This window comes from Trematomus bernacchii, unplaced genomic scaffold (genome assembly GCF_902827165.1).
Source record: "Trematomus bernacchii unplaced genomic scaffold, fTreBer1.1, whole genome shotgun sequence".
Lineage (NCBI taxonomy): Eukaryota > Metazoa > Chordata > Actinopteri > Perciformes > Nototheniidae > Trematomus > Trematomus bernacchii.
This window is the reverse complement of record NW_022987524.1, coordinates 1112951-1127024: the sequence shown is the minus strand read 5'-3', so window position 1 is coordinate 1127024 and position 14074 is coordinate 1112951. Positions and strand designations below refer to the sequence as shown.

Here is a 14074-nt window from a genome sequence, read left to right as displayed (position 1 = left end):
AAGGCTTAGGAACTGAATTGTAGGCTGCTTGGAATGGTGTTTCGTCTTTTAGGTGGATTTTTAGCTGCAAGTTTAGAATGCAACCAATGTCAGAATCGTCCTTAGCAAACACATCTGGCTCTTCATACAACATGTCTCTCACTATCTTTTGTTCATCCTCTTGCAGGTGTGAGACATCAACAGGCGGGTGCCATTTTTGTTTTTCCATTTCCTTTGTCTCCTGTTTGTCACTTCTTTCTCTCGGCTTGTCTGTGCTTAGCTGAGCTGAGTATGTGTTCACAGTGGCATGGGACTTTGGCTCTCCACCATCTGGAAAACAGTTAACTGGTTTCACTTCAAGAACTTCCTCCAATGTGCCTAGGACTGTTCTCTTTGTGAGGTAGATATCATGTTTAGTGGGGTTCTGAATAGTAATTTTTACCATTTTAGTGGACCCACTTGGAACATCTACTAAAGCGGAAACAGCTCTAACCTCTCAGAACAGTTACTCACTAGGTCGGGTTGAAAGAGTCCCGCCCCTTGGCCATTCCTGACTCTACACCTAACCTCACAGATCTGTCCTGCTGGAATAGTGACACCTTTCTTCCCTGTTCTCACTCTGCACTCAGGGGCGGTCTCATCGGGGGTCAAAATCTGCAGAGCAGAGACTAGGGCTTCCACTGCACTGATACTTAAAGCTTCTTTAAGTAAAGCAGAAATATCAGCCTCACCTTTCTGTTCTTGATTTGTGTTGATTATCTCAGCTATGACATTACTGCCGAAAACAGGACAGTTAAGACAGTTTTTGCTTATTAATACTGGCACTTGTATGTCACATGTATTGTGACATGTCCATAATTCTCACTACGGACCTGGAGTTCAACCTCTGCCCATCCATCAAAGGGAACATTTGTGCCATTCGCTGCAGAAATCTCCAAAGGGGGGTAGCAAGGGAGGGTTGGGAGTGGCTGGATTTGGAGGTTCGGAAGTGTCGTTTCCATCCATTCTCTCCCTACCATTGTCACTTGAGCCCCTGAGTCGAGCAACATTTGAAAAGGGACTTCGTTGATAGCACAGGAGACCATGCATCGCTTTCCAATTAGTTGTGCTATGCGCTTTCTTGGTAGTTGTTGACACTGTGTGTTTGCTTTTACAGTACTGGTTGATTTCAAGTGGCTGGCATGTGCTGGAGGCTCCTCAGCTGTCATGGTCACTGGCTGCCTCTCTCCAGTGACCACGCCCCGTTTCCCGAAATCTTTCTTTTCAGACAACCGATGGCGCGATGTCCAGCTTGGCCACAAATAAAGCAGTGAGGGCAGTTTGCCCTGCTCTGTTGTACACATTCACTGCATCTGCCTCTGGTCTCAGATGTTGGTGCCTGAGGACGGGCTGCTGGTGAGATGGGCTCCCCAGGTGTCGCACTGTCAGTTGGTTTCACCATCTGAGCCATATGTTTGGTCAGTGAGGACACCTGTGCAGTTAGTTCTCTAATAGCAACACGGTTAGCCTGTAACTCAGTGTCAACTTGGTCTTGCTTAGCTGAGTCACTACTGTAAACCTGAGCTGTGCGTACAGTAGGGTTGGGAACCGAAACTTGGTTTCCAGATGAGAACCGATAAGAAAATGCCGGGTACCGGGTACCCATACAAAATACACAATTTCGGTTCTGCTTAACGGTTCCTAAAGGCGGTAGACCCTATATTCCACCGGGTCCGAACTGCGCCGCGGTGACCCGGTGGAATACAGCCAGGGTAGGGCGGACTGGCCATCTGTGTGTTCTGGAGAATCACAGAACGGCCGGTCGTCAGCGGGCCGTTGACGGCCGGCTCGGTACGCTGATGGCCGGCACCGCCCTTAATTTTTTTAAACGGCATCATGTAAGTTGCGGCGACAGAGGTCCACGGTTTACCCGCAGCGAGGCTCCCCCCGCCCTCCCGTAGACAGTAAACGAGCTCAGTGACTTCATAACACCAAAGATGGATCGCGGTAAACGAAAGGAAAGGGGCGCCATCTACTGATGTTACAGTGTATTGTATAAATGTTAGGAAGATTATATTATTAACAAAAAATAAGGGGGGTGTCTGTTTAACTTAACATCTAGCATTTCCAACCTGCTACATATACAAAGTCATTCAAACTAGCTGCACCTTTACCAGCTTTGATAACACTTTAATGATCAATCATTATAAAATATATCGCATATATTATTCTGAAATGGGCCCATCTTTGATCCTAATTACTTTAACTTGTAACAGAGTATTCTTACACTCTGGTACTTCTACTTTTAATTAAGTACTCAATCTTAGTACTTCTTCCACCCAGCGTTTCCACCAGGGGGGCGTCTTGCCGTCATTTGACGCCCTTATTCATCTCGGGACGCCCTGAACGCGAGCCGAGGGCGTCCAAAAATATTAATAATTCGAGAGAAGATTGAGAGTTTTTATCTCTTGAAATGACGAAAAGGAAAAAGGACAAGGACATCCCTCTGTTGGAGGGGCAAAGGAGTCTGGTGGGATTCTTTTCGGAGTATTGAGGATTGTCCTGCTACAGGGCAACACGGAACGTGCGCGATTTGGACGCGATGAGCGGTGCTAGTGGAGCACGCGCGTGAGCTGCGAGCACCAGAGCCTCGCAGCGGCGAAACTGAGGCTCCGTGGTAAACTGTGGTAACATGAAGAGCCGTTTGGGAGCCGAAACAGCTGGCGCTTTAAGAGAGCCGAGCCAAATGATCCGGCTCACTAACGTAAGGGACGGCTCAAGTCAAAATTCAACCCCCCCCCCCCCTCTCTCGGGGTCGGCGCCCTCTCAGCCCTGGTCCTGCGGAAACACTGCTTCCACCTCTGCTTCAGAAGCACTTTAATATTTTCTCCGCCAGTGTCAACCTGCTGCTCAGTGACTGACGTACACGTAGTGAGGGCAGCTGGGCATATTTGACCGAAAATACATTTTAAATACAACTATTCAAAGATTGCAAATGTTTTCCAGGAGGTACCTGAATCTATATACAATTTAAATGTTTCTATAAAAATGTAGACATTTGATACGGACATTTATGTTGCCCTCAGGAAGAACTCAATAATATACGTAAATGTTTCATACATTAATAATCGACATACATTTGGTGATCCTTGAACTTGAACTCTAGCCCATGCTTAGGTGAATATGTAACATTTTTGGGTGTATGACCAAATGCCTGCAAATTAATGACATTTCCATTAACCTGCATCATCAAGTGTCTTCATGCCAAGCAGCCATTTTAGCATGCTAACAAACTGAGCCTTTGATTGGTTAACAATATACCTGCCAAACATCAGCATGTTGCAATTGTTATATTGAGCACATAAGCTTGCTATGTTGAAATGTAGCTTCTTTCTCTGACCTTTTACAAGTGTGTGTGTGTGTGTGTGTGTGTGTGTGTGTGTGTGTGTGTGTGTGTGTGTGTGTGTGTGTGTGTGTGTGTGTGTGTGTGTGTGTGTGTGTGTGTGTGTGTGTGTGTGTGTGTGTGTGTGTGTGTGTGTGTGTGTGTGTGTGTGTGTGTGTGTGTGTGTGTGTGTGTGTGTGTGTGTGTGTGTGTGTGTGTGTGTGTGTGTGTGTGTAGAATGCCGTCCCTGTCGGAGCAGCTGCAGGAGGTGCGGAGTCGGGCTGAGGTGTGTCTCTACTCTGGTGGGAGGGTGGCAGAGGTGAGGGTGGGGGTGATGGCTATTTCAAATCTGCCTTTACCGCCCTGCTCCAAATACTGCCACATCGCCGCAGAGACCATGGTCATAGAAAACAGCTTCGGAAGCAACCGGAAGGAGGTGAGAGAAACAAGTGCACAAAGAGTATCCTCACCTGGAAATGCATATTTGCAGCAATGCATTATGACACCGACACAGTTTCAAAAAACAAACATGTTTACTAATGACTGTATAGTTATAAATCCCTAATAGGTGTGAGCATTTCTGTCTGCCCTCTGCCTGGAGTTTGACTGGTTAAAACTGTAGGGGGGGGGGGGGGTACTGTTGGGGCATCAACATCTGGGACGCACTGACGCTAGCATGGTAGCTCCCAGCACATCATAGAATTACAACTTTATCTTAATGCATTCATTCTGTGTATAAAGAAAACACTTAATATGTAGGAAAGCCGGAGAAGCATATGCACGAAGACAACTAGAGACCCCACTTGCGCTGTACATAACATCTGTAAAGTTTTGTATGCTAAAATCTGCCAAAGACACAACACCTAACACCATGAAAGTAGAAAAAAAGAGGTCCGGTTGACAAAATCGTTTGTCTCTTTTTCTAAGTGTTACATTCTCTGCTCTGTGGATGAGATTCGATGAGTGTTTCTACTAATTGAACTTGAAGCGTAAAGCTTTTTAACGTTTGGTCATGTTTTCTTCTCTCTGTGTTCCTTCCTCAGACTCTTGCCTCTCTCCAGCGCTTGTCTACAGCGTTGAACATCCTAGAAAAGTATGGCTGTAATCTGACAAATCCCAACAGGCCAAAGTACTGGAGGACTGTGAAGCACAACAACCCAGTGTTCAGGGCCACTGTTGATGCTATTCAGGTAACAACACATACAAGGTATAGTACAGATGAAGCGTCTTATTTTGGACAGTTTAAAGTGCGAGGGTCGTGATCGGTTCATGCACGTTCCGTGATGGCCGGCCGGCCCCCAGTCAGACTTGATACCGCCCCCATGATAAATACATTTAATTATTGTGAAGCCAGCTGCAATGGATCATTGATCCACCAGGGGGTGCAGTGGAGTTCCACACTGGAGTCATGTGAAATCAACTTCTAAATAATAGATGTTGTTTAGTCGGAAAAAACGAACGAGCCGGCTCTCCCGATTTTTAATCCTAATTTAATCATCATCATTGATGTTTATGTTCGCCGAATTGACATGAAATCACTGACAAATATGAATATTCTGTATTCAACTTCATTGAAACGATCAGGATGGGTGTTATTTTTCCCCACAATGACCAAGTCGCTGCAAATGATCCCATGTATTACATGTACATGGCCACATTCTCAACAAAGTTACGTAACGAAACATTCTGTATTCCTTGCTTACTTTTTATTTAATGCTTTATAACAGCTGGAATAGTTCGTTTAGAACAGGCACCTCACTCGCAATCTGCTCCTCCGCAACGCCTACCACCTACCTCCGGCTGAAATTATGAATGTACAGTAAGGCATAGTAATCATAGATAACACGGCAGGCTCCGTTACAGTTTGTTTTCATCTGATTTCAAATATTTCAAATGTCTGAAGTTAATAAATACATTCTCAGTGTTCAAGTCAATAATAGTCATATAAGAAAAGTACTGATCTAATAACAGAGATTTTATAAGGACTTTTCAATGTTCGACATCGCTCATGTGAAATACAGTAAACTGGATGTTGTGGTGCCGAGAGGCGGGGTATCAAAAGTACAAGCTAAACTTTTATTTAGCATCTGAACACACTTGTAAACAACGTGATGCCCGGGAAGCGAAGACCCGGCGGAAACAGCTGGTCTGGTTCACTAAAATGTCCGTGTACAGTATATCTGGTACTAATGTATAGCGGATCTTTGTTAAGATCCATATGTCACGGATAGAACTATATATTGAGCTTTAAAACAAATGATATATATTATAATAAAATAAACACCGGCTGTTGTTATGCCTGCTGTAACGTTTACTTTCTCCGTTCTCCGCTTAAGTAATTATTACTTCCTGGTTAGCTTTTCGCTCGAAATTTAAATCTGAAAATGGCAAAATAACGGAGAAAAAAACGTTCACAGAGAAGACGACAACAATTGTCACTTGCACTTGTCATTTAGCATCTGAACACACTTGTAAACAACGTGATGCCCGGGAAGCGAAGACCCGGCGGAAACAGCTGGTCTGGTTCACTAAAATGTCCGTGTACAGTATATCTGGTACTAATGTATAGCGGATCTTTGTTAAGATCCATATGTCAGTAGAGATGGGATGGCAGAAGGTGCTATATATATATATATATATATATATATATATAATTCCAAAGCTGGTAAAGACCTTTCAAATTTAGCAATAATAGTCATATAAGAAAAGTACTGATTTGTTCTTGAATCAACTTTTTTATGGAAAATGTTTTATGTAATTTTATTTCATTTTAAATAAAATGAAAGACATTCACAGTTAATGTAATTAGATATACATTATTAATGCCATACATTTTTAAATGTAATTAGATATACATTATTAATGCCATACATTTTTGCATAAATATTTATTCAGTATGATAGCTGTCTAACAGAAGTTAAATCCATTTCTCACTTATTCTGACAATGTACTTAACCCCAAATAAAAGAACCCAATAAAAATAGTTGTTAAATAATAGTGAAGTCACGTTGTAATAACAATAACTCATCTCTCTCGGTTTTTTTTGTTTTCTTTGTGTGCTTTGCCAAAAGCCACTGTGTCAAGTGTCCTAGTTGGGTTACCGTAACGAACAGCAGCCGGCTCTCGATTTTTAATCCTAATTTAATCGTTTATGTTCGCCGAATTGACATGAAATCACTGACAAATATGAATATAATGTATTCAACTTCATTAAAATGTTATTAACGTGCCTAAACTCAGTAATTCACTAAAAATTACTGATCCCTCCGCGTCGCGGAGGGATCTTGATCCCTGGGTGTTATTTTCCCCCATAATGACCAAGTCGCTGCAAATTATCCCGCTTATTACATGGCCACATTCTCAACAAAGTAACGACATGACTCCCAATATTAATTAAAATGCTTTTATGGATTTAGAAAATATTTTTATTGATTTAAAACATAGTTCTATGTATTGATTTAAATTGACATGCATCCGCTAAGAAAAATAGTCCGTTGTTACCGTTTTTTTAAACAGTCAGAATGAAACGGCAGCTCTCAGCTGTGTGTTCACACTCCTAACTCTGATCTTTCTTTTCCAACAGTTAAGTTAACTGTAGGTTACTCTGAGTGACAAGCTTACAGTTAGTGAAGTAACACTTTTTTTTTGTGAGTCACGACCTCGCTGTTTCATTCTAACATAACGCTCCAAATATGACTGTTTCCACTCGGACTTCAATACAGCAACACCATTGTTTGGTTTCCATGGTAGCGTGTCTCTTTAGTAGCGTGCACTCCTTTCCTGTAAATTACAGGTCCAGCCAGGCAAAACAGTAATATGAAATATGAACGTTAGTTTTTAACTGAAATGATCAAATAAAGTCAAAATGTCACAGTGTTTACAAACATTGACCATACCGTTCACCAGCCCCCACCCCACTCTTTGTTTAAAACGAATTGGCCATCGGAATGTGTGTGTCCCAACCCCCCCCTGTGATATCTCTTCACAGGGGGGAGAGAGTTAGACGCTCGTGAATTGTCAAGGGGGGGGGGGGGGGGCCTCTCTGCACGGAGGAGCCGCGGAGAAGTGAATCACAGTGATCTGCTATTTTAAAGTAAATTCAACACATATCGACCCTAAATATAGCATATATTAAGAACGAGAAAGTGTTAACATCGTTTTTTGTAAACATATGACCAATGTGCGAGGGTGATGACATCAGAGCATCGTCCTATGGGCTTAGCCCCGGACAGGTACAACAGGTATTCACTCAGAGGGGGGTAGTTATCCATTTACATGTCAAAAAGCAACATACAGTAGGCGGGTGGGGGATGGTGAACGTTTACATTTCTCTACAGCAGTGGTTCCCAAACTTTTTGTGCCCAAGGCACACCAAAGGACAAGTAAAAATCTCAAGGCACACCTATTGTGCGAAATAGCCCTTATAACACGTGTTATCACTCATATCATGTAAAATATCTGTAAATGTGCATAATTATTTACTAATGCCAAATAAAATGTATAGATAGAACAATCAGTGGTTCAAGTTAGTATATTCCTCAGTGTAACATATCCACTAGTTGCAAAGCTTAAACATTTTTATATATTTTTTTATTTTAAGGGAAAGGATGTTTTCACTACTCAGTTTGTCAACTATGTTACGGACAAACTTGATGTCATTACAATCATTTGATTAAGTCCTGCACTTCAAGTAAAATCAAATTTGAAAGGCTCTTGAGTCTATTCTACCATATATCCAAAGATTTTTTAAAGTTTAAAAAATAATTGTATTAAAGTTTTGTTTTTTCATGTGATATGTTCAGCACTGTCATTAAGTTTAGGGATATTTTGTATTATAAAACTACCATACAGGTCATTTTGATAGTTTTAAGAGATGTCATGTAAAACTCCAACCTGTGTAGATATACATTATACTATAAAGGATATCAGAAGCACTATTTTAGATATTTTAAATTTGAAAAAATGAGGTGCAACATAGTTGACAATGAAAGTCAAACATTTGACGCAAATAACATAGTTGACTGGACACATTATTAACCATCAGCACTATGTTAATTTCAAGGCAGAAGTGCAAAATTCCATTGATAATGATGTGTAATGATGTCTACATGTCGTACAAATTGTCAACTAGGTTACCTGTCAACTAAGTTACTACAGTTATTACAGTACTGGGTAACTCAGTTGACAGGTAACCTAGTTGACAATTTCCCTATTTTGACCCATCATTTCAATGGTAGGCCTTGCCTGGATGACCACATGTCATTTTCTTGAACAGGTTAACATCACATTTGCACATATAATTGAATTAAAATCATTAAACAATTGTAAACCATAACAATGTACGTAACATTGTTGATTGTCAATGAGTATATTAATTGACCATGTGCTATTATACATAAAATATTGTAAAAATGTAGAGGACAATCACCACAGTGTGTTCAAAATGTCTGCCAAAGAGGAACATGGCATCATGTGATGCTGGTGACATGGTATTGGGACAAACAATTTTTGAGTTAAAGGGGGAAGTTCTGTTAGTAACATAGTTGACAGAACTTTTGCGGACATTCATATATTAAGATATTTAAATTATTTAAAGGGGGAAATCAATTAAAAATATGTTATTATTCTTTAGTATTTAGACTTTTGAAATAAATGAATCATTTTTTAAATTTACTTTAATGGTTTTTATTCATTATTTTGAATCCAAGACACCCTCAACTGAAAAACGGACATAGCAAAAACTGACAATTTAAGAACATCATGACACATTTCAAGCTAAATAAAGCATAGGATGCACATAATGTTTGTGTGATATTATAACATGCTTTCCAATAATAGGCAAAATATGATATTTTTGAAGAAAATAGTTAGAATAATTATAATTATCATCAATGGACATCAATGGACATGGAATGTACCCTAAATTGTAGAATCACTCAGCAGTTACATACACCAAACCTTCCAGTTATATTCCTATCAATATTATGAAGGCTTTTACAGAAGGGTTTGGTCATATATAATTCATAGCCTGAATTATATAACATTTTATACCTAAAAACATGGTGAAAATTGATATTTTAGGGCTGTTGACAGTATTTTCTGATTTATGGAGTGATAAAAAGAGATATCCAAAATCCCTTCTGTAAAAGCCTTAGATACTAATATGACTACAAAATGAAACAATAATTTTGATCCTGGCTTTATCCAAAGTTCAGATTTCGGTTCCTGAAATGTGTTAAAATATGCGCATATTTCATGAGATAATGGTTCATTTGGATATTTAAACATGCTATTTCAGAAGACTTGTAATACAAAAAACAATTGCCTTATTGTAAGTAATTAACTGGAGAAATATTTAGCTGATATCTTTAAGTTAAAAATACCCTATTCACCTGGGGTGTCTCGCCTTAATTAGATGTTTGATAAGTGCAGATCACATAGTAAAACACGTACACAGATACATTATTTTGTATTTTTATTAAATTCGACAATGTCAATTTCACTTTCCACTATGTCCACCGTTGTTTTTCACAACCAATGGCAGAACTTTATTGAGGCCTGTAATTAGTCAACTACAGGTCTCTTGAGTCAGTCTTTTTCTTCCAAAAAGCTTGTGACAAGATGTTATTGCTCTTGGGGCATTAAAAACAAGATTTTAACTTTAGTTTTTTATATAATATCTGCATTTTCTATTGTGAAAAACTAAGTCTTAGTTATTTAATATATAGCGCCATCTCCTGGTTAAACCCTGAAATTGGAGAATAGTGGGAGGGCCTAACATTCCTGAATACTGGTCTTTGGCAGGCAACTGGCTGGCAACTGGCTGGCAGTCGGCAGGAAGCTGTATGCTGGGGTCCAAAATAAGAGGCTCCATCTGTATAGTTAAAAAAAGAACTAGGGAATTTGAAAGAATTTGCAACAACACAATACAAAAACATCTTTATGTTCAAGCCTCACGGCATATAGAGTGATGCAGGAATATGTTTTACACCCGGGTAGCATTTTCAACATTGTTTTTATGTGTTTTTATTAGTTGCCTGGTATAAGGTCTGTGGTTAACACAAGCTGAAGATATTTTGATGTTTTTTTCTATGACATAAAATACGTCAGTAAACACCCCACTGGTGAATGTCTGAAGCTTCTATGTGTCACATAAACACGGGTTGCTAACAAGTCACTAAATGAGACTACTAAACGTCATCACGCACAACATTAGCCTTTAGATGTTCTCTTACTGCCTAATGTTAGCTTTTTACTTGCTGGTGATATATGTGATATTTGATAGATGACGATGGGATTTCTGCTCCAAAAATCACAAGGTGGTGGTAATACATGGTGATTATCCTTCTGAGCAACACCTAGTGTCAAAGTATCATAAACATGTGTATGCTACAGATATTTTTTTCTGCAATATTTCACACATTGTTTAGATGGTGAGATGCCCTGAATATATTATGCTAGGTCCTGCCGTGAACTTCTCCCCAAATTGTCCCGAACCTGTCCAATATCCTCCCCTGAAACTGCACAAAAACTTGTTCCAACCCTGTCCTGAACCTGTCCCATACGTAAACTGATCCTGTCCTGATCTTGTCCTAAATGTGTCTTTATCCTGCTCTAAGTTTGTTACAGTTGTCTCTATCCTGTCCCTCTCCTGTGCTGAATGACAGAACGTATACATATACTGTAGAGCCTGGGAAGGTCCACCCTCTTACCTTGCTGTTTGAAAAAATTGATTTGTTTTTCTGCTTTCAGGGAGGACGAGCAGTGCTTTGTCTCTATGGTTACTCTAATCAGCAGCCAGATGGGCTCAGCTTCCCCGATGATGTCACAGATCCTGATGTTGGCCGAGTTGCTGCAGTGACGCTGGAAGTGATGAGTCTGAGGATGGAACTAGAAATGCTTACCAAGGTGTGTGTGTGTGTGTGTGTGTGTGTGTGTGTGTGTGTGTGTGTGTGTGTGTGTGTGTGTGTGTGTGTGTGTGTGTGTGTGTGTGTGTGTGTGTGTGTGTGTGTTGTGTGTGTGTGTGTGTGTGTGTGTGTGTGTGTGTGTGTGTGTGTGTGTGTGTGTGTGTGTGTGTGTGTGTGTGTGTGTGTGTGTGTGTGTGTGTGTGTGTGTGTGTGTGTGTGTGTGTGTGTGTGTGTGTGTGTGTGTGTGTGTGTGTGTGTGTGTGTGTGGTTAAGATTCGCATCGGTGCACCGGCATAAACGTTCAAAATGTGAGTGCACCGGTTGAAAGAGTGCACATCGGCTACAGTTTGGGTTGAACTCGCGACTGTAGCGTCTTTGCATCGGTAAAAAAACGATTCATTCGTCAGGCAGCAGTTGTATGGGCATTGCTCTATGGTAGTTGTTATTTGCACATTGTTAATCATGGGCAATGCATCCTGTGTGTGTGTGTGTATTATGTTGGCAGCACAGCATGAGCATTCCTAATATTTCTCATTGCCCCTCACCGTTTTCTTTCTGTGACACTGCCCCGACTTTGCTGCAGAGTCACAGAAAGCTTTAAAAACGTTGCCCATTGTGCACCACATTCTTGTAGAGAAGTGTAAACGCTTCTTACTCCACTAATCCACCTCTGCACTGAAAATTGCCTTCTCATAGCAGCCTTTTCAGTGCAGTGTTAACACAGATGATTTTGATGAAATTGATTATGGTCCCATTTTATTTAGTGTGTGTTAGTGAGCGAGCATGCACATCTCTAGGATCCTGGTCATGTCTATAGTTGTTTCAATCCAGTTCATTTTGACCTGTCCACTTACTCATTGCGAAAGCATCGACACAGCGTCAGAGCGTCACCCTTGGCGTTTCATCGTGGGAAATATGAATTTGACGCACCAATAAAGCATCTTTTGCTCTACTCTAACACAGAAAAGACCTGTCTATGCTGCCCCAGAACGCCTTTTTGGAAATTTTTCTTTTTCCATTGTTTGCTTCCTGGGTTCTGTGACGTGTGAATACCCAAATCAACAACAAATGACGGGATTGGCCCAAATGGACCAATCCGCGGAGCACCTCACACACCAGGATCCCTTGGCTAACTAACAGGGAGTCCCCAATGACTTGCATAGAGCTCCCTGGTTGGTAATAGACGAGTTGGGATCACGGAGAAATGCTCTCTGCAGACCCATTCTCACAGCGTTATAAACCTTTTTCTTACTCAATATCAAGCCACACTTATTGTTTTTACTTCGGCTGTGAGTGTTTGTGAGTGCTCAGGATGAGTTTCGCTTGTTCTCGCTGTATCGCCGACCCAGAAACCTTTCCGCTCCTCGCAGCAACGAGCCTCGCAACGTCCCGACCAATCAGAGCACACTGGGCTCACAGGGAGGGGGGGGGTGCAGGAGCTCCAACAAGCCGTTTAGGACAGAGAGTGAATACCGGTGAATACACATACTATACAGAGATGCTGTATGAGAAACCAATGTGAGTTTGGAAAATTGCACAATTTAAATCTATTCTAGTAGACCTCAACAATGGAAATATGATCAGTTGAAATGGCCATGACATGGGCCCTTTAAGTAGATAGGCAAGCCAAGTATATTTATATAGCACCTTTCAACGCAAGGCAATTCAAAGTGCTTTACAAAAATGTAAGACACAAAGAGCATTAAGAAAAAATGCAGAATGGCATTCAAAAACAGTCATTCCAAAGCAGAGAGAATAAAATAAACATAAAATAAGCTAATATAGAAAGCAGAGGTATAAAATGCATCAATAACAGTGCAGTTTAAGATGTGAATAGTTCAATTAAAAGCAGCGACAAAAAGAAAAGTCTTCAGCCTGGATTTAAAAGTAGTAAGAGTTGCAGCGGACCTGCAGGTTTCTGGGAGTTTGTTCCAGATATTTGGAGCATAATAACTGAACGCTGCTTTACCATGTTTAGTTCTGACTCTGGGGACAGAAAGCTGACCAGTCCCTGAAGACCTGAGAGTTCTGGATGGTTCATAATTTAGCAGGAGATTAGAAAAGTATTTTGGGCATAAACCATTCAAAGCTTTATAAACCAGCTGCAGTATTTTGAAATTAATTCTTTGACACACAGGAAGCCAGTGTAAAGACTTCAGAACTGGAGTGATCCACTTTCTTAGTGTCAGTGAGGACTCGAGCAGCAGCGTTCTGAATCAGCTGCAGCTTTCTAATAGATTTGTTGGTAAAGACACCATTACAGTAGTCCAGTCTACTGAAGATAAAAGCATGGACACGTTTTTCCAGATCCTGCTGTGACATTAGTCTTTTCTTTTTTTTATATATTTTCTTTTTTATTTGCTTAAAAAGTCAACAGTTACAAACCATCTTACATTTTAATTTTTTTGAAATTATACAAAACAAATAATGCAAATCACGCATACAGACAAACGAACATGAAGAGACAGAGACACAACAATAATCAAAACTGTTTAGCAGAGAACCAGGGGGGTTACATTACAAACATAGTTTTTAGTTGAAGTCTGATCTATATGGTTTTACAAACTCAATCCATCCCTTCCAACACTTGTCAAATGTGTCTTGAGTCTTAGAGCAAATGTTAATTTTTCCATAACAAAAATGTCGTGCACCCAGTGTTGTAGTCAAGTCACCAATTCACGAGTCCAAGTCACTCTCGAGTCACCACTCTTCGAGTCCGAGTCCAAGTCCGAGTCACCAAGGGAGAGTCGTAGTCGAGTCCGAGTCCAAGTCCGAGTCACCCAAGGAGTGTCCGAGTCGAGTCCGAGTCATCATTACCTGTGTTCGA

At 40.7% G+C, this 14074-nt stretch overlaps 1 protein-coding gene across 1 annotated transcript in view; it reads left to right on the top strand.

Moving 5' to 3' along the window:
* Positions 1-14074, top strand: part of LOC117473196 (E3 ubiquitin-protein ligase RNF31) — a gene marked incomplete in the record, with an annotated part of 85460 nt that overhangs the window by 20349 nt on the left and 51037 nt on the right. Inside the window, 3 exon segments of the mRNA XM_034118716.1 lie at positions 3578-3776; positions 4384-4530; positions 11093-11248. Coding sequence (XP_033974607.1) covers positions 3579-3776; positions 4384-4530; positions 11093-11248 — 501 coding nt within the window.